Source organism: Lepidochelys kempii, chromosome 3, assembly GCF_965140285.1.
Source record: "Lepidochelys kempii isolate rLepKem1 chromosome 3, rLepKem1.hap1, whole genome shotgun sequence".
Classification (NCBI taxonomy): domain Eukaryota; kingdom Metazoa; phylum Chordata; order Testudines; family Cheloniidae; genus Lepidochelys; species Lepidochelys kempii.
In genome coordinates this window covers 116,158,174-116,184,022 of record NC_136382.1, presented here as the reverse complement: position 1 = coordinate 116,184,022, position 25,849 = coordinate 116,158,174, and the positions used below count along the sequence as shown (strand labels likewise).

At 40.8% G+C, this 25,849-nt stretch overlaps 1 protein-coding gene across 10 annotated transcripts in view; it reads right to left on the bottom strand.

The window, feature by feature from the left end:
- ESR1 (estrogen receptor 1) overlaps positions 1-25,849 on the bottom strand; it is a 257,789-nt gene that overhangs the window by 116,572 nt on the left and 115,368 nt on the right. For all 10 annotated transcript variants that reach the window (XM_073337674.2, XM_073337671.2, XM_073337679.2 and 7 more), the window contains one exon: positions 7,523-7,639. In XM_073337674.2, the coding sequence (XP_073193775.1) occupies positions 7,523-7,639 (117 nt within the window). The remainder of the gene's footprint in view (positions 1-7,522; positions 7,640-25,849) is intronic.

The window sequence follows — 25,849 nt, the reverse complement described above, 5'->3', positions numbered from 1 at the left end:
AGACCGGCTAGAGCTGCCTCTCACCCTGGCCGAGTTCTCGGGAGCCCTCCGTTGCATGCCCACCAATAAATCTCCGGGCATGGACGGGCTGACCGTGGAGTTCTACTGCGTGTTCTGGGACATCCTTGGCCCAGACCTAGCCACTGTCTGGGCTGAGTCTTTGCAGGGCGGAGTCCTCCCTCTTTCGTGCAGGCGAGCGGTGCTCGCCTTGTTGCCGAAGAAGGGGGACCTCCGCGATTTACAAAACTGGCGTCCCGTCTCGCTCCTTAGCACGGACTACAAAATCGTAGCAAAAGCAATCTTGCTGCGGCTAGGGTCCGTGATGGTGGACGTGATCCACCCAGACCAGACCTACACTGTTCTGGGCTGCAGCATTTTTGACAACCTATTTCTAGTACGAGACCTTTTGGAACTCGGGCGTAGAGATGGTCTGTCGTTCGCCCTCCTGTCTCTCGACCAGGAGAAGGCATTCAATAGAGTGGACCATGGGTACCTCCTGAGCACTCTGCAGGTGTTTGGATTTGGACCTCAGTTTGTGAGAGTTTTCTCCAGGTGCTGTAGGCTTCCGCGGAGTGTCTAGTTAGGCTCAACTGGACCCTGACCGAACCAGTCAGCTTCGGGCGAGGAGTATGGCAGGGGTGCCCCCTCTTGGGCCAGCTGTACGCCCTGGCGATCGAGCCCTTCCTCTGTCTCCTCCGAAGCAGGTTGACAGTGTTGGTGCTGCGGGAGCTGGAGCTGCGGCTGGTCCTGTCAGCGTACACCGATGACGTGCTCCTCGTGGTCCAGGACCCGGGTGACTTGGCACAGGCGGAGGCTTGCCAGGCCATCTATTCGGCAGCCTCCTCCACCCGAGTCAACTGGGTCAAGAGCTCTGGCTTGGCGGTGGGGGACTGGCGGCAGGTGAGCTCCCTCCCACCCGCGCTTCAGACCATCTGGTGGAGCGTGGGTCTACTGTTCTACCTAGGCGTTTACCTTTCTGCCACGCACCCTTCTCCGCCAGAGAACTGGCGAAATTTAGAAGGCGGGATGATAGAGTGGCTCCAGAAATGGACAAGCCTACTCAGATGTCTCTCCCTCCGAGGGAGAGCACTGGTGCTTAACCAACTAGTCCTGTCCACACTCTGGTACCGGCTCAAGATCCTGGTCCCAGCCCCGGGTTTCCTGACCAACCTCCGGACATCGATTCTAGAGTTCTTTTGGTCAGGAATGCACTGGGCCCCTGTTGGGGTTCTTTATCTACCCCTGAAGGAAGGAGGGCAGGGCCTGAAGTGTCTGCACACTCAGGTCCGTGTCTTCCGCCTCCAGGCCCTGCAGAAGCTCCTTTATAGTGCAGGTAGTTCGCCATGGAGCATACTGGTGCACGCCTTCCTGCGCTGCTTCCAAGGGCTCCAGTACGACCAGCAGCTCTTTTATCTTTGTCAGAGAGGTTTTCCGCGACACCTCTCCAGGCTGTCGGTTTTCTACCAGGACCTCCTCCGGACCTGGAAATGGTTTTCAAGGACCAGGTCCATGGCGGCCACCATGGGAGCACATCTCCTCGCGGAGCCCCTGCTACACAACCGTCAGCTCCATGTGCAGGTGGCAGAGTCCCGCTCGGTGTGCCAGAGTTTGGTCCTGGCAGAAGTCACAAGAGTCGGAGACCTCCTGGACTATGACTGGGGAGACTGGCTGGATCCCCTGACGCTCACTCGACGCATGGGGCTCTCCAGACCTCGTACCCCCCGGCGCGTACTTCAGGAGGTGAAGGCCGCCTTGATGCCCGCTGCTCGGGCTTATCTCAACCGAGCCCTGCACGAGGGCGCACCCCGTCCACCCTCTACCCCAGGCCCGCCAGACCTTTCAATTGGGCCCCTACCCCGTAGATCCCAACAAACCCCTCACCCTTTCACTGTGAGCCGGCTGCACAAACTGCAGCCGGTCAGCTTCCAAACCGCGCCAAGGAAACATCTATATACACTCACGCTTCACACCCTTCACGCCCACACCATGGTGTCCCGCCCCGATACAAAGTGGCGGGACCTCCTGCCACCTTTGGAGGGTGAGCAGCCCCGGTGGGCCAGCCTGTATTCCACCTTGGTCCCAAGGGCCATTGGGGACATTAGTTGGCAGCTCCTTCACAGAGCTGTGAGCACAGGCATGTTTTTGATGTGGTTCACCCCCATCCTGGATATTTGCCCTTTTTGCAACATGAGGGAAACCCTGGCACACGTATATTTAGCGTGCGCCAGGCTACAGCCCCTTTTCCAGCTCCTCATGAATATTTTATTACGCTTTTGGCTACACTTTTCCCCTCACCTCTTTATCTACACACTCCCCATCCGTGGCCCCACAAAGTCACGGGATCTCCTGGTTAACCTCCTCCTAGCCCTAGCTAAAACAGCCATTTATAAAACGAGAGAGGGGAGGCTGGCCAATGAAGCGTCCTGCGACTGTAGGGCCATTTTCCGATCCTCAGTACATTCACGTATCCGGGCGGAGTTCCTCTGGGCGGCGTCCACCGACTCCCTGGACGCCTTTGAGGAGCGGTGGGTGCTGTCAGCGGTTCTCTGCTTGGTGACCCCGTCTAGTTCCCTCCGTCTGACCTTTTGATTGAGGGGAACAGTGAGAGACCCCAGCCCCAGCTGTTGCCGCTGTGGATACCATCATCACCATCACCTAGGAGGGGTCCTATCACATGTGGGTGTACGTCCCATCCCCCCCAAACCGCCCACCCAGCAGCCGTGCCCATCTTGTCGGGCACTCTCAGGAGAGGAATAATCGGTGACACTGGGCGTGGCACTCAGTAACTCGAGGGGGTGGAAGACCACGAGTGTTGAGGAAGCCCCCCTGCTCTGGGCCCAGGCTAGCCTGAACACTTCTCCCTCCTGCAGGCTGCTGGTGTTATACCCGCGTTTGCTTTTGTTTTGCCGCATAGTTTTGATTGATCCTTTTTGGTGATTTCTCTGTAAGTGTTACACAAATAAAATTCTTTTCTGTTTCAAAAAAAAAAAAGAAAAAAAAAACCAATTACTCTCCTATAGCCATCTGGCCTGACCCTGTCACACTGTGTAACTCAAACAGGAAAGAAGCCTAAATTAATGTAAAGACTGGCTTCCTCTAGAAAGCATTGGGTCCTGCCCACAAGAAGGCCAACTGAAATCAAATAAGCCACTGTGAATCATCAAAGGACAGATACTTTGTTGATTACTTCTCCTCCCTGAAGAGGAGATCTGCATTTGGACTTGTCCCATCAGCTTGAACTCTGGGAGGGAGTAGAAATCCCTCTCACAAGAATAAACTGGATCTCTATGCTGCTTGGACTTGTCAAGAGCAAGATTTGCATTAGCAAATGATCCCCATTGTTTGCCTTGGGTCAGCCCTTAAGGATGTTAAGGCTATGAGTGCTTGAGGAGTTTGTACTTGATACTTTGTCGCAGAAATCTAAGTATAGAAATCACAACCAGTTTGGGATTTGTGCCCCGTTTCTTAACAATCTGTCCTGGAGGTTGGTATTCATGCTCTTGAGCGCCTCCAGACAGTTTGACACATGGAGGAAGGTATGCTGTCCAAGCAACAGAATGAGAACTAAATGACCACCAGTGTCTCCACAGAGTTGTCTGGGTGTAGTTTCAACTATCAGCTCTGGATCCAGGTGTTACCTTATCAGGCATTGAAACTTTCTGATGAAAATGGTCACAGGTTCTGAGGAGATATAGAGCCTGGTGGTGAGAGAAGTTTCTACAGCATTGCATTAAAAACAGGAGTTTCTCAAACTACTGTCTGTGGACCACTGATGGTTCACATACAGTGCTTGCTTGGTGGCTGGTCACAGGGCATTAGCTCTTCCTATTTTCAGCTACTAAAATGAGTTGAAAACCAATTAATGTATTTAGCTGTCTTTTTAATATTTTTCAATCTAAATCAGTTACACAGTTGCCATAGGGATGTTATGCCATCACTAATGGAAAGGTCCATGGACTGCAAATGGGAAGGACAGCGGCCACAGTCTCTCTATTACGAGGTGGTCCACATTATGAAAAAAAGTTTGAGAACCCCTGAATTAGGAGGTGGTCAGGGACAAATTTAAAAGTAGCTATTCTTTTTTGTCCTAAATTTAATCCCCAGAACTGGTGCTAAGGCTATACTGCTGCTTAAAAAAATAGAAGCATATGTACATTGCTGTTGAATATATCACAGCTGAGAAAATTATTAGACTGTATACTTAAGAGGAAAGAGAATATCAAAAAGCCTTAACTCAATAGAGATGTACTGGATTATTCTGACAATGAAAGCAATGTAAATATAAATGAATGAAAAGATCATGTGTAAGGTAGCACAAAATTATACAAATGTTGTATTTGAGAAACCGTATATGATCATATAGCTGAAGATTATATTGCATATATACAAGAGGACAGAGTTAAGGTAGCAGCTGCAGCCTTAATTGTGATATTTTCTGCTTGCTTAACTATATAGCCTTAATATTTCTTTACTGTATTTTTTTGTTGTTTTGTTCTGCAAGGACTACGTTTTTCATGATGGAAAAACTCCAATCAGGTGCTCCAGAATATTAAGTTGAGAGCCACAATACACACATATGCATTCCATGAATCAATTATTGGAGTTCTATTTCAGTCCGAAGCTAGAAGCCAAATGAAGGAAGTAATTGGCTGCTCTGAATCACCAGGATGATAGAAATAATGACAGAGAAAAGCTGAAACATTCTGAATAGCCTAAAATTGGAGTCCTGAGCCAAACCTCTCTCACCTGAGAAAAATAAAGAATGAGCACTGGAAACCCTCTCTGAACATTCAGAAGACACCACCATCCAGATTTAAGTCTCTGCAAGATACTATTGCTAAGACTTCCTTTACAAATAGGTTTAGATAAGGTTAGTAATTTTTTAAATAAATGTGACTTTGAAATATTTTCATTAAAAACACAGACACTATCTTCCTTCCATTTTAAAGCAGGTGCATCTAATGTCCAGTTTTATAATTCTCTGCATTTCAAAATTAATTGCACTGTTAAACATAGAATACCAATTAAAAATGATTAAATTTTGGATGTTTTGCCACATTTTCAAAATATATTTATTTCAGTTCCAACACAGAATAGAAAGTGTACAGCGCTCACTTTATATTTTTATTACAAATATTTGCACTGTAAAAATGATAAACAAAAGAAATAGTATTTTTCAATTCACCTCATACACATGATGTAATGCAGTCTCTTTATTGTGAAAGCACAACTTACAAGTGTAGATTTTCGGTTACATAACTGCACTCAAAAACAATGTAAAACTTTAGAACCTATAAGTCCACTCAGTCCTACTTCAGCCAAATCACTAAGACAAACATGTTTGGTTACATTTACAGGAGAGAAAGTTGCCTGCTACTTATTTACAATGTCACCTGAAAGAACAGGCATTTGCATAGCACTCTTGTAGCTGGTGTTGCAAGGTATTTACGTGTCAGATATGGTAAACATTCATATGCCCCTTCATGCTTTGGCCACCATTCCAGAGGACATGCTTCTATGCTGCTGACGCTCATTTAAAAAAAAAAAAAAAAGCCTTTAGTCTGACTGAACTCCTTGGGGGAGAATCGTATGTCTCCTGTTATGTTTTACCCTCATTGTGCCATATATTTCTTGTTAACAGCAGTCTCGGATGATGACCGAGCACATGTTCGTTTTAAGAATACTTTCACTGCATATTTGACAAAACGCAAAGAAGGTAGCAATGTAAGATTTCTAAAAATAGCTACAGCACTCGACACAAGGTTTAAGAATCTGAAGTGCCTTCAAAAATCTAAGAAGGATGAGGTATGGAGCACGTTTTCAGAAGCCTTAAAAGAGCAACACTCCAACGTGGAAGCCACAGAACCCAAACCACCAAAAAAGAAGAAGATCAATGTTCTGCTGATTCAGATGACGAAAACGAATGTGTATTGATCTGCTCTGCTTTGGATCGTTATTGAGCAGAATCCATCATCAGCATGGACGCATGTCCTCTGGAATGGTAGTTGAAGCATGAAGGGACATGAATCTTTAGTGCATCTGGTATGTAAATATCTTGCAATGCTGGCTACAACAGTGCCATGTGAACGCCTGTTCTCACTTTCAGGTGACATTGTAAACAAGGAGCAGGCAGCATTATCTCCTGCAAATTGTAACCACACTTATTTGTCTGAGCAATTGGCTGAAGTAGGACTGAGTGGATTTGTAGGCTCTAAAGTTTTACATTGTTTTATTTTTGAATGCAGTTATTTTTTGTACATAATTCTAATTTATAAAAGTTCAACTTTCATGATAAAGAGATTGCACTACAGTACTTGTATTAGATGACTTGAAAAATACTATTTTTCTACAGTGCAAATATTTATAGTCAAAAATATAAAGTGAGCACTGTACACTTTGTATTCTGTGTTGTAACTGAAATCAATGTATTTGAAAATATAGAAAACATCCAAAAATATTTAAGTGGTATTCTATTGTTTAACAATGCAATCACTCACATGATTAATCGCAATTAATTTTTTTTATCTCTGCCTGTCCCCTCCCCTTGCTTTCTGTCTGTTTCTTTAACAAAAAGGAGTGGTAATTTAAAGGAGGGAGAGAAGACGTCTACTGGGGAAATGCTCAAAACTCACTATTAAAACATCCCAAAGGTCTCTTGGAAAGAACCTTTGCTCTGAGAACAGTATAATAAAGGTTATTTGATGGCAGTGTCCTCTATTTATAAAAAATTTTCCTCTAAACATTAATCATCAGATATCTCTAGTACAATCAGTTTTGGGATGTGCAGCAACCACTGTTGACATCTAAGGCGAATTCTTCTCTCACACCAGTGTAACTCCAGTGTCTCAATGTAATTACTTGTGATTTAGCTCAGTGTATCTGAGATGAGAATCAGGTCCTGAATATTTCAATACTGGAAAAGGAAATTAATTCAGGTGCATTGTGTGCCGTTGCAGGGTGCTAGAACAGCTCTGAAGGTGGCAACCCTTTATAAATCCACAGAAGTAGTGCAGTAAGAGCAGCAGTACTGCAAGTTTCTCCAAAGTACCTCATCAATATGTTTCATACCTGACCTAGATACAAGATAATTAACAGTCTGTTCCCATACAAGTCTTGGCCTACCCTCAGAAACAGTCCACAAGATGGCAATAACGATTCTGCGTTTTACTATGTGGATACCTGTCCACTGGGACCTGAACTGAGACCATCAATGTGTTTCACAGAGCGCTGAATGGCATATTGCAGAAAAACAAACATTTAGGACTGGATTTCACTCATGATAGCCTGCGGCCAGACAAATCCACTTGTGAGGAAACAAATTTTAAAATATTAGGGGTGAAATCCTATTCACACTGAAGTCAATGGCTACATTTCCATGGACTTCAATTCAGCCAGGATATCACCCTCATTTACTCATGGTTGGGATTTTTTGGCCAACAACAGTTGTCTTTGCTTAATTGTGTTGGTTGTCCAGTTAAGCAGCCATCAGTGCTAAAAAGTGTGTTTGTTGTTGTGTACGTACCACCTTTCATCATTCCCACTTCATAGCACTTCCGCAGCCGGCAGGCCTGACAGCTCTTTCTCCTGTTCTTGTCGATGGTGCACTGGTTAGTAGCAGGACACATGTAGTCATTGTGCCCTGTAAAGCCAGAGGAAAAATATAAAAGTAGAATTAAAGAAAAATAGACAATCCCTTAACAGTATTTTCCAGAGTTCCTGTAATACTTTATCTTAAATTTCTCATTGAGTATTTTTCATGACCACTCTAATCATAAGAAATTTGATAACTTTCCCTAAACAAGCATATTAGGTGTATACTTGTGCTTTATTAATGGATGTGCTGGTGGTAGCGGCTCTATAGTGAAGACAGAATTTATACTTCCATTGCAAGTTCCATTTTCAGTATCCTATAGTGAAGTAGTGTTAGAAATATGTCAAAACACTTACTTAATAAAAAGAATGGACATCACAATTCTAATAGTCAAAGCAGAGGACGGATGGCAGGATTTCTGTGTTCCATTAACCAGCTCTACCACTGGACTTGAGGCAATTTGGGAAAGTAACTTTATGCCTCAAGTTTAGTCATCTGGAATATAGGTGAAATTATCTACCTACCTCCCACACAGGTCTGTTGGGAGGATTAGGTAACTGATTGTGAAGTACTGTAAAGGTCCTTGGAATAGAAAGGACCATAGAATATTTTTAGCACCCACTACACTTTTGGGCAGTGAAAAAAATACATGAAATCATAAAAACATAATATAGAAGTGACAAATATAAATCAACTAATTGCATTTCATATCTAGGTGGGCTTCAACTTGAGTTACACATTTTAAAAGTGGCAATGTTTAGAGTATTCCAGCAGTAGTGCCTTTTCACTGTGAGCCCCACTACATTTGAAACCGGTTGATGACAGTTACCCTATAGTCAGGTCTGCCACAATAGACACTAATACTTTCAATAGGCTTATTATCTATTCCTAGTAAGATGCATTACATTTATGCACAAGGATTTTTCTTGTCTCACCTATTTAAAAAAAACAACAAAAACACACCACACATACCACCTACAACCATCCAGTTATAGAGAAAGTTTGCAGAGGATGGAAAAACATTGTCAAACAGATCTTTATTTTTCCCAACTAAACAGGACAAGGTACAGCACAGAATGAAACAATTTTACTGCAGAACTGTTTGTTCCTTATTCAGGTCAGAGAGCAGTCTGAGGTAGAGTGGGGTGGGGGCTTGACAGAGGCCTTGGTCTCATCAAACCCTCTATCCTTGATTATACATTAGAAAATACAGAATAAAAACGGCTATCAGATTGCACCAAGAACATCTGCTGTTTTATGCTGCATAATTGGGATCCAATCAAAATCAGCTGCAGAACTGGTGACTTGCTAATATGCTAACAGCAGACCACACACTGCCTGAAATAGGCATATTAATTATTAGAATTAATATTATTTATAAGCCCTGGCTAATAGAGTGGTGTGACTAGAACAACCTGAATCTGCAGGCTGTGCTCCAGGACTGAGCTCAAGAAATATATTTCAGAGATACTACCTCAATCTAAGCAAACCCATTTTAAATATTTTCCACTTCCTTCTAGTATTATACAGTGTGTTCTGTATCTGATTCAAAACATTTCACATGTAAAAAAGTCAAGCTGGAAAAAGAGCAGTTCCAACCACATAAAGATGTGGTATTTATTAGTAATAAGTAAAGTAACATTTAAAAGAATCTTGTTAAAACAGCAGTAACAAAAAAACCCAAAACACACACCACTGTAAATCTTGTCCCCATTCCTCAGTCTCAGTTTATAAACCAAATGTGAGAGCTCTGAAATGGAGGAGAGGGTGTAAGCACACCCCTTATTGTGAGTTGTTACTGCTTATCTTGACGGTTAAAGATCCTGACTTTGCTCCTATAGCAGTCAACAGATTAAACTCACATCAAGACCAAGAGCAGGACCTAGCCCTTCAACTTAATGACATACTTGACTTTAAGAAGGGAGGTGGTAGTTCCATTGAGATCAAAGTTAACATATGCCCAAGTGTTTTGTTGAATTGAGGCCTAAATAGTTAGCTTTCCTATTGTACATGTTTTTAGAGATATCATGGGTTTACATGGCTATGTTTTTAAAAGTCTGCCTTATTAATTTTGTAGAAGAGTATTCAGTATATTTTACAGCACCTAAAGCTGTACTAGGCACCCTACAGAACAGTTTACAAAAGCTGGTCCCTTCTGCAAAGAGCTTGCATTCCACTTACAGAGGTGAAACCACATGCAAAGGCAACGAACATTTGGGAGGGTGGGTTTGAGGAAGCAGAATGGCAATAGCAACGAGACCAAGGTGATTCAGTTTAGGCCAAAATGGTTCTCTCTCATGATCAGAGACTATTTCTTGTTGTTCACGCTGTATGAAAAAGACATTAAAACACTTCTGTTGTGGACGGTGCTCTCTTAAGCGTCATCAAAAAGAGAAGTGTCAAGTGTCCAAGTCCAGGCCCATTGCACTTCTAAAAAAGACTTGCGTTGTACAGTCCCTATGAGGGGCCCTCCTCATAGACAAAGGCCCTGACCCTACCAATGATTCCATCTGGGTGGATAGCAAGGATGCAGATAGTGCAAATGGTAATAGTGGTTGTGTAAGTGGACACTTCTCCACAAGAAGTTTGATTGAGATCAGTTCATTTCACATAGGCTAGTAAACAGTCATCAGATGGTACCACCTTTCAGTCACTGGGACTTAAACTACTGGCCTATCCTAATATTGTTCTGTGAGCACTCCCACAAAAAATTTAATTTCTAATTTGATGGATGACTTTCATTTCACTTCAGTCAAGGAAAATAAGAATCTATCCCAGAAATGATGAACTTAAAAGTATGTTTCATTTAATTAGCGTAGTAACCACAAAAACCTAAACTGAAACCAATGTAGATTTCAGTACAGCAGCACAAGGTTTCAGACACTTTGTATAATTAGATGCCACCACCTTCTGTCCTGTAACACTCTCACATACAATTTATAGTCACTAGAATTATAAGACACACACCGTTACAATATAAACTGATTGCAGTGACTAAATATTCATTCTGCTAATTTCAGCCAGGTGTTCATTTTAAATGTTGCTATTTCAGGCATTCATCCCAGTTGTATCAGGATAGTAGGTTCTAGGGTACTGCATTGGTGATATAAAGCTATTCTATGGACCCATCTCGACAGCCACACCAGTAGTATTTCATTAGTACAGCTCAAAAGATAAAACGTGGAGTTTCTCTAAGGCAAACAGGCTGGGGTTGAGGCTAAAGTTTTGCCAGGCAAAACCCTAGAAGAATCTCCTCAAATGTTCAGAGTGAGATTTATATTTGTTGTCTTGACTTAGAAATAAAGGAGAATCCTTGGAAAGGTGGTGAGGTTTAGACACTAGTCCAGAGTGTACACACATCACGTCGAATGACAGTTGGGAACTGCCAGTTCACATCTGTCTCCAAAGTTTCTTTAGTGTCTCCCAACCACTTCCTGACAGTCCCCACTAAATAAAAGGTCACACCTACCTCCCTGACAACTGCTCATTGTGTCCCCAAATACCAGACAATAACCAAAATTGTGTATGTCTATAATATGAACTGAAGGCCCCTGGTAAAGGGCCTCTGGTATCGTATACATTCATTATTTTCTTTTCATCCAATGAGCAATTGAGTTTCACTTTGTGGCCTTTCAGGGGAGAATACAAAGACACTGATGAATGACTTAGAAAGAAAGATCAAAATCTAAAAAGTACTATTGTAATTTATACATGTCTTTGCTTTATAGTTTCACTCCAAGAAACAAATTGGGATAGTCAGCTGCAGTAACATGAAGCCAAAAAAAAAAATATTCAAAGTCAGCATTTGAGCAATTTCAGACCAGTTGCTAAGTCATAAAATAGGTTTGACATCCAGACCTCCTTTATAAGGCTGAACTGAAGTTGATAGAGCTAGAACAATTTATACCAGCTGATGATCTGCCCAGTATTCTGAGAAGAGCAAGACAAGTCATACAAATCAATCCATTTCCTTGAAGGAAGAATGAAATTAGCCTTTGCAAGTTTGAGGGTTCAAATTAAAATTCTAAGCTCTTCTCTGGATCAGCCATCTTTTTCTTCTGGCTCCTTGGTAGTATTGAAATACAAAAGTAGTGAATTCAAGTTTTCAGGGGATTCACTAATCAGCTACACTCCTCCCCACCAGCAAACTTTAGAGCCTCTTTCTCATCTTAATGACAGGATCCACAGTAGCAGCCATGTTAGTCTGTATTCACAAAAAGAAAAAGGAGGACTTGTGGCACCTTAGAGACTAACAAATTTATCTGAGCATAAGCTTTCGTGATCTGATGAAGTGAGCTGTAGCTCACGAAAGCTTATGCTCAGATAAATATTAGTCTAAGGTGCCACAAGTACTCCTTTTCTTCTCATCTTAGCTATCTTCAAAAAAAAAAAAAAAGGCGGGTGGGGGGGGGAAGAGATGTTGATGGAGCAAGATAGGCTGACTGAGAAGAGGGAAGTTTCCTATCTACATAAACCTCAGCGTTGCTTAGCATAGAACAGGGTATGCGAACGCAGATCAAAGTTGACCCAAAACTGATTTTGAGTACTTTTGGGCTTTCATTTGAATATTTTACAGAGCTTCAATTTTGAGGTTTAAAAGGGAGGAAATGCAACAGTGAAACTGATCATACAGGATTTAATTTCTCAATCGCAGAGTAATGTGTGTGTGTCACTCTGACAGACAGAATGTCTGTTGAGTCACTGTGAAGTGATGAAAACAGCTACAAGTGTGGCTCAGAGCTCTTTATTTAGATTACTACCAGGTTCAATCACTGGATTTGCAGTATGTTACCATCCAGTTTTTATATTCTCAGCAAGTTTGTTTTTACTAATTACACCCATGTGGTGTACAGATACAGTAAGGCACATATCTGCATCATGCCAGAAGTCCTAGTCCAGAGGTAACCCAACCAATCTTAATTCTACAGCTAATTTATATGCAACAACAATCTCATTGGTTGTAATGAAGTAGACTCGACAGACTGGATTGTGTGGCTCAGCTGCCACACCCATGTAACATCATGGGCTTTCAGCTACTAATGTATATTAAGTGCTGCCCCCCATGTGCCAAATTTTGTAGGTCACTTTCAAATTCCAGTGAAACCATCTCCATGTTCAGAAAGGCCTCCAAGTCTGAACAATCCTATGTCTTCAATAAGATTTGACTTGAACTAACGAGATTCCTCTCTGCCTTTCACCTCTCCTTCTGCCAATCCAGTTACCCAGACAAATTGAAGCAAGAGATTTGGAGAGCACACATTGCACAAGAACTGGTGTGGACGCAATTTGCTGTTATCTGTACTATTTCATAATCATTAAGCACAGAAGTCTGTAAAGAATGACACAAAAAGCAAAGCATTACTTTAGAAATGCATCTGATTATTTTCTATTATAGCAGATCAGTGGAGAGTTTTTCCACCAGCCTCTGAGCCCAAACCTTAAAATGGCTTTTTTTTTAACTTAGAGATTATATAACAGAATGAGAAAAAGACAAGAGCATTGTTTGTGCATTAAAATTCCTCCCCACCCCAATGTGCATCTTTTCAATTTTAGACAAGATAATAAAAGCAGCATGTTTTTTCCAGATGACTTTAAAATAAGACTCCAGTCCACTTGACTGTGGCAGATCCCAATCTCTGAAGAAGTCTGGCTAGGAACTGACATTTTCTTTCAGTATCTCTCTATTTGATAAATCACAATTGTTTTAAATGTCTGGCCCTTGATCAAACCAACAGCTGTATTAAAGAAAAAAAATGGATGCATCACTCGCCACCATCTCTCTCATTGTGATCACTCCAGAGACAAGTAAGTAAGTATTTTCAATGATACTCCCTATGGCTCAGAAACAAAGTTAGAGCTACACAATCATGTAGGTCCTGATGCTGGGCATGGCCTATTATTTCTAGAACTTTTGAATGACACTTGACATCTCTATCCTCTTAAACTACCTGTGTATGAATAATAGTATTTTTCCCCATTCTAACACTTCATAGCCAACATGGGGATACAAACTAAAAATCAATTAAGTGCTTCTTGACCCCCCCACAAAAAAAATTCAGTCAGCTGCTCCCAAGCAGAAAACAAACATATCTAATTTAATTTCATATATAGCTTCTATTGTTGGATCATCATAAGATACATAAGTTTGGCTAAATCTTAGGTAATTATAGGATCTTGATTGCTGTAGTATCTGAATACCTCAATGTTTAATGTATTTATCCCTGAGAGATAGGGAAGTGTTCTATTACCCCCATTTTAGAGATGAGAAACTGAGGCAGGCAGGCTAAGCAATGATTGAGAGAATTTTCAATGTAATTAACAGACATCAGTGGTCACTGCTGTTTTTAACAAAGGGAGTTCCCAGCAATGGAGGTTTGCTTAACTGAAGTTGTACTGTAGTTACCTAATATTTTTGTTTAAATACTTTAATAGAAAGCCCATCCTACTTATTCAGCATTTTCTCTGTAAAATAAAACCAGCTGCAATTATTCTTATACCTATTAATCTAAACCAATACCCCCTATGTCTACTTTGCCCAATTAAATTAAAATAAAGAAGAGTCAAAGATTTTAAAACTCAAAAGGGACCATTAAGATACCTAGCGGAATCTCCAGCATAACACAGGCCATAAAATTTCACCCATTAATTCCTCCAGTAGACGGAATTATTCTTCCCGAATATGTAACTGAACACCCTTGAGCCCAATAATTTGTAGCTGAATTACAGCAAATTGTTTAGAAAGTTGTACAGTCTTGATTCAAATCAAAGTAATAATGAATTGCCAGTTCTGTTGGTACATTGTTTCAATGGTTAAATTATAAAAGTAAACTTGTTAAGTTTACATAGTAAACAACCCTTAGCTAGTTTAAATATTTCAATCAAGTTGTGTTAGTCTTCTCTGAAAGCTAAATGTCACCAGTTTCACAAGGGTCTTTTCATGGGTGAATCCCTCCCATACATTTATCATTTTAGTTATCCTATGATGCGCTCTCCAATTTGGCTAAAATGACTTTTTTGAAAAATAAATACAATCAAAACTGAACATTTGGACCAAATTCTGTTTTCCAGTACTCTGGCTTCAGTGGAGATTTCACTGATGCAGCTGAGTGTACAGTCTCAATCAATACTCCAATGCGCTATAAAGGTGTTTCTTTTCAGATAAAATTTCAGGTCTAATAGGCAAAGAACTTTGAATCTGTTTCTCCACTCTCCCAGATGTAAATCAAAAGTAACTCCACTGAGGCAGACAGAGTTGCTCTGAAGTAAAACTGATTTGATGAGAGTTAAGCCCTTTCAGCTCTTATTTTTCTAGTGAATATTTGTGCTGCTGAGATAGCACTGAGCATAACATGAGCTGGCATTGGGTACATTTAATATAACCTGCTATACCAGTTGTTGCTCATGATTCAGCAGCCACTTCAGAATGCTTTCCGTGGGCACTATTAAGATTGACAAGCTGATGTAGTAATACTGGTATTGAGCTAGGACACTCTGTTCAGCACACTCAATGAAAAAAAGCCAGCTACATGCTTATGAAATGATTAGATCAACACTTCATAAAAAATAGTGGTGGTGATCTTTTGAAATTCATAAATGGTCTTATAGCTGGATTTTCTACAGAGCACAAGCTAGGGGAAGCTAGGCACCCAAGTCACTGGGAGTTGGACACAACTCCCTTATGCGGTATGGAAAATCCCACCCTTAAGTCTTAAAGGCTGATTATGGTCTATTGCTTAGAGCTGGGGTCTGAAAGTCAAGCGTTTGGATTCAACTACTGTAAATTACTGTTTGACCTCCAGTAAGTCACTCAGCCCTCTCAGTCTCAGTTTATCCTTGTAACATCTAAATTTACAAAAATGAACTAATCCTGACAACTCCCTAAAGCACTCAGAAATCCTCATATTTACATGGTTAATATGAAGAGATTAATTGCATTTATTTAATGGATTTAAATGCATGGTTTTCTCAGCCCGGAATTAAGTCTGGAAGTGCAGTGTGGTGTGTGAAACATGTCATTTGTGGTGTCTTTCCAACTAAAGAATCAAATATACCTTGAAGGAGGAAACAGGAAATATTAAATTAGAGACTTTAATTTTCAATTCCTGGTTAGCAAGGTCTAGGAATTCTGCCCAAGAAGTGTGTACAGCTTCAGAGTAGTAAACAGAAAAACCTCATCACTCAACACAAATTTATGTGATCAGATAATAAGTAGAATTCTCCTCGTGTTAGTGAAATATGTTGTCCAAGTGAATACAAAATTTTGAAAGAAACAAATTAGAGATGCACTAGCATTGGCTGCTCTTCCAAAAGTTCCCAAGCAAAGCTATGCTTGTGTAGAGCAGAGAAAGGAAACTCTTATAGCTAAAAAAAGGGACTGAGAATCTCCTGAATTTTATTCCAGGTTCTGTCAACTGACATAACTCGTGTGCCTAGCTTATCGGTCCACAACATGGGCATAACACCACTTATGGTTCATATATCACTAATGTAGGTGAGGCTTACTTCATTCATGCTTGTAAAATGAAGTCAGATACTCAGATGGAAGGCACTATAGAAATGTAAAGTATTATTGTTAGTGTACATTACACTGTCCTCTGCGGAGTACTCTCAATATTTATTATAGGCAACAACTGACTTCAAACCATCAAAATACCTCCAGTGACATTATGCTCCTGAAGCCTTCACAACTTGATAGGTCACTTGTAGCCTGCTGATTTCTGACCTGCCACTCTTTTCTTACAAAATTCAGTTCTGTAGCAGTGATTGGCTAGACACAGCGCAGCACTGTGTTGGAGCTGAAGGAGATTAAAATTACCAACTGGAAGAAAAATTACCCAATTAATATATTCCTTTTATTTGCAGTTCACCTCATTTAAATAGGTAATCAAATCAAAGCCATTCTTAAATTAATAACGCAGAGAAGAGACTACCCTGCAGACTGAAGAAATCAATATGACCTAGTAAGAGTTTTTCTAACAATTCACTTCTTTGTTTGCATTCTTTTCATTACATGTGAACTGATGTTTTTCCAATGTCTCTATGCATCATTAGTCATGTTAACTTTTATCAGTGTTATAGTTTTCATTGTATTATTATTTCCAACATCCAAGTGCTTAACTCAGAAGAGGATTCAGAATAATAAATTAGCTTCTAAGTAATGGCTTAGCATAGACATATCAACATCTGAGGAAATTAATGCACAGGTAACAAATTTTAATACTGAAGGGTATAGAGGGACCTATTTTACTTTATCCAAGGATATATGCTATCACTAGAAAAAGCTAATTTCAGTCTCTTCAGAATGAAAACTTTCACTACTGTAAAAAATGTGAGGAGTAATGAGGATATCAAGATTCTTGTTTTGACAATTAGAAAACAATAAGAAACTTAGAAAAGTGACTGGAAAGGACTGGGTAGACACACTGGTGACTGGGAGAGGTGTTTGGTTAGTGGATATAATCAATCATCATTAGATATTGAAAAGAAGGAAGCAGGTGATAGGAGCTGTCGTAGGGGCTTGTTTGACACAATACAGAACCTTCTGAAAGGTAGATGGGTGCTTTAAAATGTGGCTCTATTTGAAGTTGGCTAGCTCACCTTACTTCTCAGTCTTTGACACTGAGGAAACCTCATGAATCCAACATTCTAACTGCAGCATGAAAGATGATATTACTGTAAGTGGGTGATCTAGGGCTTAGTAACTAGCCAACAGAAGTGTATGGATTTATCTAAAATGCCTTAAGAAGTGGTAGAAATCAAGTGACTAGGAGCTAATGAAAGAGTTCTATTTAAGTAAAATGTATACTTTGTGGCAAGATTGAACACACATCGGTTCTAAGTGCAGCAAATCAGTTTCTTTGGATTTCTCAAGATCAAATGTATCACTAAATGAAACATTGTGCACTGAAGTGAAAGGACAGAACACTGATGAATATAAATTCTGTGAATGAGGCATTTCATAGTTAATCATAATTGAAACATTGGCACAACGGTTAGTTTCTGTCCCTGCTTCAGGCTTTTCAGCAGCATCTTCATTCAGAAGATATTTGTTTTCGCTTTTTTTGGGGTAGGTGGTGATTTCAAAGATCAAAGGGCAATGATTTGAATTTGATAAGTTGTAACCTTAAAATTCCGTCAAAGTAGCACAAAATACTAAATCAAGGAAGCAAAGCACTTCAACCTATAAGTAATTTAAATATTCAGGTCCACCGGTAGATGCTGTAAGTCAGGAAGAAAAAAAACCCAACACTATTGATATTTCAGCACAATGCTTAGCTGAAACTGAGAAATGAACTGATAAGGGATACAAGCATCCATCCATACCATGAGAAAAACACATTTCTATATAAAACTATTGATTCTATTTCATGAAATAGAATTGCAGAATATTGTATTTGGCTTGCTGAAGATGCAATCCAAGAATTCGGAGGACAAAAAAAAACACAAGGCATTTGCCATTTGGGCAGACAAAGGATATAAAAATGAAAAGGTGAAAGAACTTCTCAAGTGCAAACATCCTAAAATTTTTGACACATGCATGTTGAATATACTATTTAAACCTTAGAGAAAGTAACATCATATACAGTCCCAAAACATGTTGCGGAAGTTCATAAATTCTTCTATAACTACCATCAGCCTCAAAGTTGTTTGACTGAAGGAGAATTGATGCCCTTGAATCCCAATGACATCTGTGTCTCTGCACTGAAATCACTACCCTAAAAATACTCATGTTTTCACTGAGCATAAGGAGGGTTTGATCAAAACAATTAAAAACAAGGGACTCCACAGAGAAACACTAAGTTTGCAAAAGCTACTGAAAGATGTTTCAGAAGGATTTGGAAGATTATAGACTAACAGCACTATCACAGTTCTAATTGCACCTTTGAGTGCATCTCCTCTTGATCACAAGTTTCTACCTGTCATCACTTGTCTCAGGATGGAATTACACAAAACTCTCGGACTGGTTTTGGCTGCATCCTCTAGTACTAACTTCAGTTTCCTCAGCAAGTCTGACTTAACATCAGGGCCTGAGGTTATGTTCCCTCTGGGGAAAAATGACCATGGTAATCAGCGACCAAACAGCTTCCTTAAAGCTAAAGTATCATTTAAAATAAATGCATTTCAGAAAAACATATCTGAGCAAAAAACAGATTGTGCATATCTCTAGCTTTCCCTATGGTTTATCATTCCATGGATCCAGCAAGGATTTTTTTTTTTTTTAAAGACTGTCTCTCACACGCTACTAGCAACTCACCCTCCTTTGTAGGAATAAAGACATTAACTGTTCAGGACCAACCAACCATGGACCATACATGGCACCCCAAAGTTAACCATTTTAATCAATACTACCGCTAACCAGAGCAGAATTACCTGTACTCTCAAGGGACTGAATTTCTGCCCCTCCACAGAATCTGATACCATATCAACATGTGGAGAACTAAAAGAATTTTGCCAACTCCACCTCAAAGAATTCTTTCACAACAATGACACCACCCCCCAAACAACCACCACACCCACACCAACAGTCATAAAAAAAAAAAGAATCAACTGGGCACCCCACCACAGGTGAGACCACACTATCATTACATTGATTGCTTCACACAAAAATTTGACTGAGATCTTTAAACATCATGTCCACCACAATCTCTCCACCACAGAGAGGACAGCCATATAGTCCCTAAAAAGCCACCAGGTAGTGATCAAAGACAACAGGGGTTCTATCATAGCTCTCAACCATGAAGACTATATTAACAAGGCCAACAACCAACTCTGATACCACCTACTATAAAGAACTCACAAGACATGGCACCACAATTCACCCAAGAATTTAAGGATATCAAATCACTCCACAAACAACTCCAAGAGAAAGTCTACAACTTCATCACCCGTGATCTTACTCCAGAAACCATCTACATGCTTCCCAAGAAGCACAAAACAAGAGAAGCCAGGTAGACCCACCATATCCAGCCATGGCACTCTTTCTGAAGGAATATGAGGATTCATAGAAATCGTGCTCAAGTCACTCACCACACAAAAGGGTCAGCTTCTGGCAGAATACAATCTGCTTGCTCGAGAAACTCCACAACATTAACAACCTCCCTCAGAACACCATCCTTGGCACCACAGTGTATAGGGAGAGGACATCCAATGTGCCTCACAATTACAGCATTACTGCCTGCCTCAAATATCTACAAGACAATGGACTACATTCAGATATCCACTCCATACTCATCCATTTCACCCTCGCTCATAACAATTTTACATTCAAACACTTTGTCCAGACCATGGGAACAGCTGTAGGTACTAGGATGGCTTCCCAACATGCCAATCTCTTCATGGACCACCTTGAGGAAGAATTTCTGGACAAATGCACTAAGAAACCAGTAATATACATTGATGCTATTTTCATCCTCTGGATAGATGACCTAAACTCCCTCACAGATTTCCACCACAGCTTCAACCACCACCTCCCATCCATCAACTCAGAGCCACTCCCACAACAGCATCAATTTCCTGTACACCAGACAGTTATATACAAGAAACCCACAGATCACCACACTTACCTTCACAGTTCCAGTATCTATAGCCACGCACTCAGATACCACAGAATATACTCCAAGGAGAAAAAGACTGGGATACACACTTTATAAACACTTAAAACTGTCTTTAAAAAACCCCACCCAGAAATACACACTCCACCAGAGAAGTAGATTCTATCATGGAAAGGGCCACCCAAATACACAGAGAACCTGTTTCAATACAGGGGTGGGGGGAAACCTCCAGCCTCACACAGCTAGTGTCACCTACAACCCTGTATGGGTTTCAGGGTGGAGTATCATTAAACAATTATAACCCACATTTGATGGGAACCACACCCTGAAATAAATCCTACTCAAATCCCCTCTTCTGGCCTTCAAACACCTCTCTTCCACAACCTCACCAAGCTCATCAGAAGCAAGCTCCTTACAGATCAGGATACCAACTCAAAGCAGCACTAGACCCTGCCAGAACAGATACAAAACCTGCAGACATATCTCCACTGCTAGGAGGATCAATACCTCCCACAACACACCTTTCAAGATCCATGGGTCCTACACATGCCTATCACAAGTGTGGGGTACCTCAGTTCGTGCATTAAATTATTTCACCCACATAGTTGTTGGTGGGACAAACTGTCACTATGCATTCAGAAGAACCCACACAAAAGATGATGCACAAACACACCTTATCAACCATGGGTGAACACTTTTCAAAATGATCATTCCATATCTGGAGCTCTCAATCCCCATTCTCAAAGGAAATCTGCACAACACCTTCAAAAGACGAGCCTGGGAGCTTAAATTTTGCTAAACACTAAAAAGCATGGACTTAGACACTGGATTTATAGCTTATTACAACAAACTAACCCACTAGCCCCCCTTTTTTCTCCTTTGACTGCAGAGGTGTTAACGGGACACTGCACCTTGAATGGTCTTTCATAGTGTGTGAACTTCTTATGCTAAACAATCTGTTCCACCATGTATTTAGCTGTGACTCCAAGTACTTTCCCAGACCAGAAGAAAAACCAAGCACAAAAGCTTGTCTCTTTCACCAACAGCAGTTGACCCAATAAAAAATTGGGTCTAATACCCTGGGACCAACACCACCACCACGACAATGACTACTACAACAACGCCCTTTGATCTGTTATGTCCCAGCGTCATCATTCAAGTGTGGATGGGGGATGTTCTTATCTGTAGCCCCTGTTACTTTACTTCACACAATGCACAGTTAGTCCGTGGAATTCTTTGCCAGAGGATGTTGTGAAGGCCAAAACCATAACAGGGATTGAAAAAGAACTAGATAAATTCATGGAGGATAGCTTCATCAATGGTTATTAGCCAGGATGGGCAGGGATGGTGTCCCCCCACAGCCCCTTATTCAGCTAAAGGGATGCATTCATACAGGAAAATCTTAGACCCTCTATATGAAATAACTTCCACTTATTGACCAGTCACAGCGTCCATAAAATTGTTATAGCTTGATATTCAAAGCAGAATTACAGATTACACAGTAGTCCCACTTCCGTCACAAGCACTACTGCTGCACTGTCAGTGGAAATATGGCATGGCCTAATTATTAAAGAACTGGAATTACACATGGACAAAATCAAAATGATTAAGAGAATCTTCAGAAAATTTCTATAAACTTGCCATCATGTATAATCCTAAAAACAGTCACAGGGTGAGCTCAGAACAAGATGCTAAGACACATCTGATGGAACATAATCCTGAATTCCTTACTTCTTTCAGTATTTAAATTGTAACCTCCTTGGGGCAGGGACTTACTTTTTGGTCTATGTTGGTATAGGGCCTAGCACAATGGAGTCACGAACTGGGACGAGGTCTCATCTGTGCTACATCACATGCTCTTTATCGGCTGTTTTGTGTGTGGCCCAATCCTGTCGCATGCTCTAAGAAAGCTTACTGTATTAGGCCCCACAGACAAGATAGGTGGGGGGAAAAAAACACCTAGTTCAAGGATCCTGATGGATTTTAGGCACAGAGCTACTTAGAGTCATCAGGACTGAGGCAGCTTTGTGCCTGCCCAAGCAAACAAACTTAGTTGCTCAGGGAATTTAGGTATCTATGCTCAAACAACAGTTGAGAGGAGGTTTTGAAGATCCAGATTTTGGACTTAAGCATGTAAATTGGCAGTTAAGCACCTAAGTCTTTCTGTGGATCTAGCTCTTTGTCCAAGACTCAACATCTCAGATTCTGAAAACATTGGTAAAAAGTATATCAGCATCAAAGGGCAGGTACAATACAGCAGGTAGGACTGTGTGCGTGCTTGCCGGGGGGGGGGGGGGAGGGAGGAGGGGGTAAGGGTTGAGGAAAAACAAACAAAAAAACTACTTTCAATTGTTTCATTTCCACCTAGCTCTATAACTGGTCAGAACATAGGAAAAGATATTAAAAAGTTTTAAAAAAAAAAGTTTCCATTTTTGTTGAAATTTTGGGATCAGCTCTATTAGTTAAATTGGAGACTTGATTGTGTTCTTACATTTTATGTTCGGAATTCCAAGCTTTTCATTAGGGATAATGCAAGTGTCTTTATGTTTGAAGAACAAATATACCTAGGAGGTAAATCACCTCTTTTATAAAAGAAGTGAGGGTGCTGACAGATCTGTTCAATGGTTCTTTTCTGGTTGGGAAAAAACCCAACTGTTCCAAAAGAATACCCTGATTACATTTTCCGTGGTCCCAGACTCGGGGGGGTGGGGGGGGAAAACAGAGGTTTAATCTTTATGCTCCAATATCATGGGAGCTATGCAAGAACAACTATTCTGATAATACTTATGATATTATCTTCAGTTGATGTTTATATCAGACCAATGCAATGGGCACACTGGAGAGTTACTGGGTACACAAACTTATTAAAAAATGTTTCTGCCTTCTTGGCTGCAGGATGATTTGTAGCTACTGTCAAAGAGGTTAAACAAGGAAATATAAGGAGGCGGCAGGCAATAATGAAATACCGGTGTGAGCGGTTCATGAACTCCTCTTGGACTAGCTGAAAATCCTGGAGTTAAGGTATTGTGACAGTAATATCTGCACCCCTCTTGTTAGGGATCTTTTGCTAGTGGAAAAGACGACATTGGAATTCCATTCTTGGCTCTCCCCACCCCCAACACAAAAGAAAAAAAACACAACAAAAAGAGTTACTACCAACCCTGAAAGTTTGCAGTTCAAACGTTTATTTCAACAGGGTCCAGCACTATCACTGGGCAGCTAAGTCAACAACTGATAAAGTCCCCTATCTCCTGCCAAAAGGTTCTCCTCCCTGTGGCCCAGAATGCATGACTGGTACATACAATCCATTCTCAGCTGCATGACTGAAATACTTCATTTCTTTGGGTTATCCCTGCAGTGCTAGAGACCCAGACGTCTGGGCGGTTTAAGAGACTAAGGAATGCTCATTCACATAGTCAGCAAGTTTTGTGTGTTTAGGAGCTTGGGGAGGGTGGGGGGAGAAGAGAAGAGAAGAACATACTCTGGTCTCAGCTTTTTCCTATCTAGCTGACCTTACTGTACAGCCTCATTTGTGACTAGAAATCTGAAATTTCAAATAATTTATAAAAACCTGCAGCTAAAGGGATAAAAGGAGGAAGCAGAAATTAATGAGGGGCAGGTGGAGGGGGGAGGTGAAGATGTGTGCACTTTGGGAGAAATTTTAAATTTAATCCTGCTAGGTTCTAGGCACCCTCAACTCGCACTGTAATCAGTGGAAGTGGAAGGGGCCCTATACCTCAGTCATGCACAGCACTTTGCGGGATCCAGCTCTGGGAAACCAAGAGTAATTCCTTCACCTCTTATGTCCTTGATGGCAAAGGAGTACAGCAATAAATAGTGGAGGAAAAAAAGAGGGAGGAGAAGAGGAGGGAGTTGTTCTATATAGGAGGCTGACAAAACAAACATGACATACCTACATGCAGTATGTGTCCACGTTTTCAAAAGGATGGAGAAGTTAGAGGGTTGGCAAAAATGCCCTACTCAAGGAACTCACTTGGTTTAGTTTTTGATAATCAAGAGGTGACTTGACTATGATTTAGAAGTACTTTCATGGGATATGAATTGTAGTTAAAGGGTTCGATAATCTAGCAGAGAAAGGCAAACAAGTACAAGTAGTTGGAAGTTAAGACAGACAAAAAAAAACACCACACACACCCCACAACACCACACACATGGCAATTTTTAAACAGAGGGTAAACTAGCCATTGGAGCAAAACTACCAAGAAAAGTTCATTTGATTTGTGGACTCCAAAACCTAGACTGGATGCTTTTCTGGAAGATGCGTTTGATTAAAACAATGTATTCAACTCAATAGAGGGACAACTGGGTGAAATTCTATGGCATGTGTTCTAAGAGGTCAGATTAAAATGATCTAATGTCCCTTTTGGCCTTAAATCTGTGAATAGAGAAGTACAATTTACTGTGGCTGTTTGTAATGCTAGAATAGCATTTTAGATAGGAAGTGACCTGGAAGGTAACGTTCTCCTATGGGAAAAGAAAGGCAAAAAACCCAAGTCTGTGGGTTCTGAAAAGCCTGAAGTGTGCTGGCAAACTTTGAAACTCAGCAACGTTTAAACAAGGTGCCGAGGTATTGAGGGAGGGAGGAAATGGAAGAAACCAAATCTATGAATATCTTCAAGTCAAACAATTTTCCCTCCTTATTCTTATTAAAAAAAAGATAGAAAATAAATGGAACTGGTTTATAATTACAAGCATATGTATGTGTATGCACTTGCCAAGGAGGGTTTTTTCCTGAATTTAGAGCACAGTTCAACTCTTAGAAGCAGAAGTCACTAAATGGCTGTTCCTACAGAAGCACCTCCCTAGAGGTCTTAAAGAATTAGAAGCAGAAAATAAAATAGCTAAAACCTTTTTGAGCGCTCTGGACAACTCATTGCAGTTTGAGATATGCTCTCCTAATTGTGTCAGCCAGTGACCAATTTCTTTATTTAAAGGAATCGTAACGGTTTTAATAGATTATTCTAGTTCTATCATACCCTCAATCTGAAACATTTCTAATTATTCTGGCAGTGTGTGCCTGGTACAAGAACCACTCCTACCACACCTCTGGATTCAAGGTCAGTCAAACCAGCACATCCCTGCCCAAAAACGCCTACAGCCTGCATGCCTTTGAGGGGTAAAAACACCCTTACAATCACCAAGCCAGGCATGCAATGGATTGGTTATTTTATCTGGTTTGCTTTATTGTTAAATATTTGAGAATTTGTGAATAATAATCTTCAGAATAAACATCCCTATGTAACACTGAAATAGCATTTGTAATCAGGACAAACTGGCAAAAGGCTTAAAATCTAAAACTACAGGATGAACTTGACACTGCCATTAACTCATGCTGCTGTTGAATCAAAAAAATTAAACATACATGTTTTATAAGTGCAAAAAAGCACAAGAGCATCCAACTCTGGCTGTATTTTGAGCTTTCAGTTATTTGACATAAGAAAGTCATCCAAAGGCTGCAAAAACAATCTAAGCCATTCCGATCGCTGTGGGAAAAATACAAGCAGTTCACCATCACTATTTGGCCTTAATTTGCAATAGGTCTATCAGTCAGTATTTGAATTTGTGAATAAGTAAACAGATTAAAAACCTCAAGGATAACAGATCACAAAATGTGCTACGTTCATTTAATTGATATCTGTAACTCACTTATTTATAGTACTAATAATAAAAGCACTGAACATTTTGA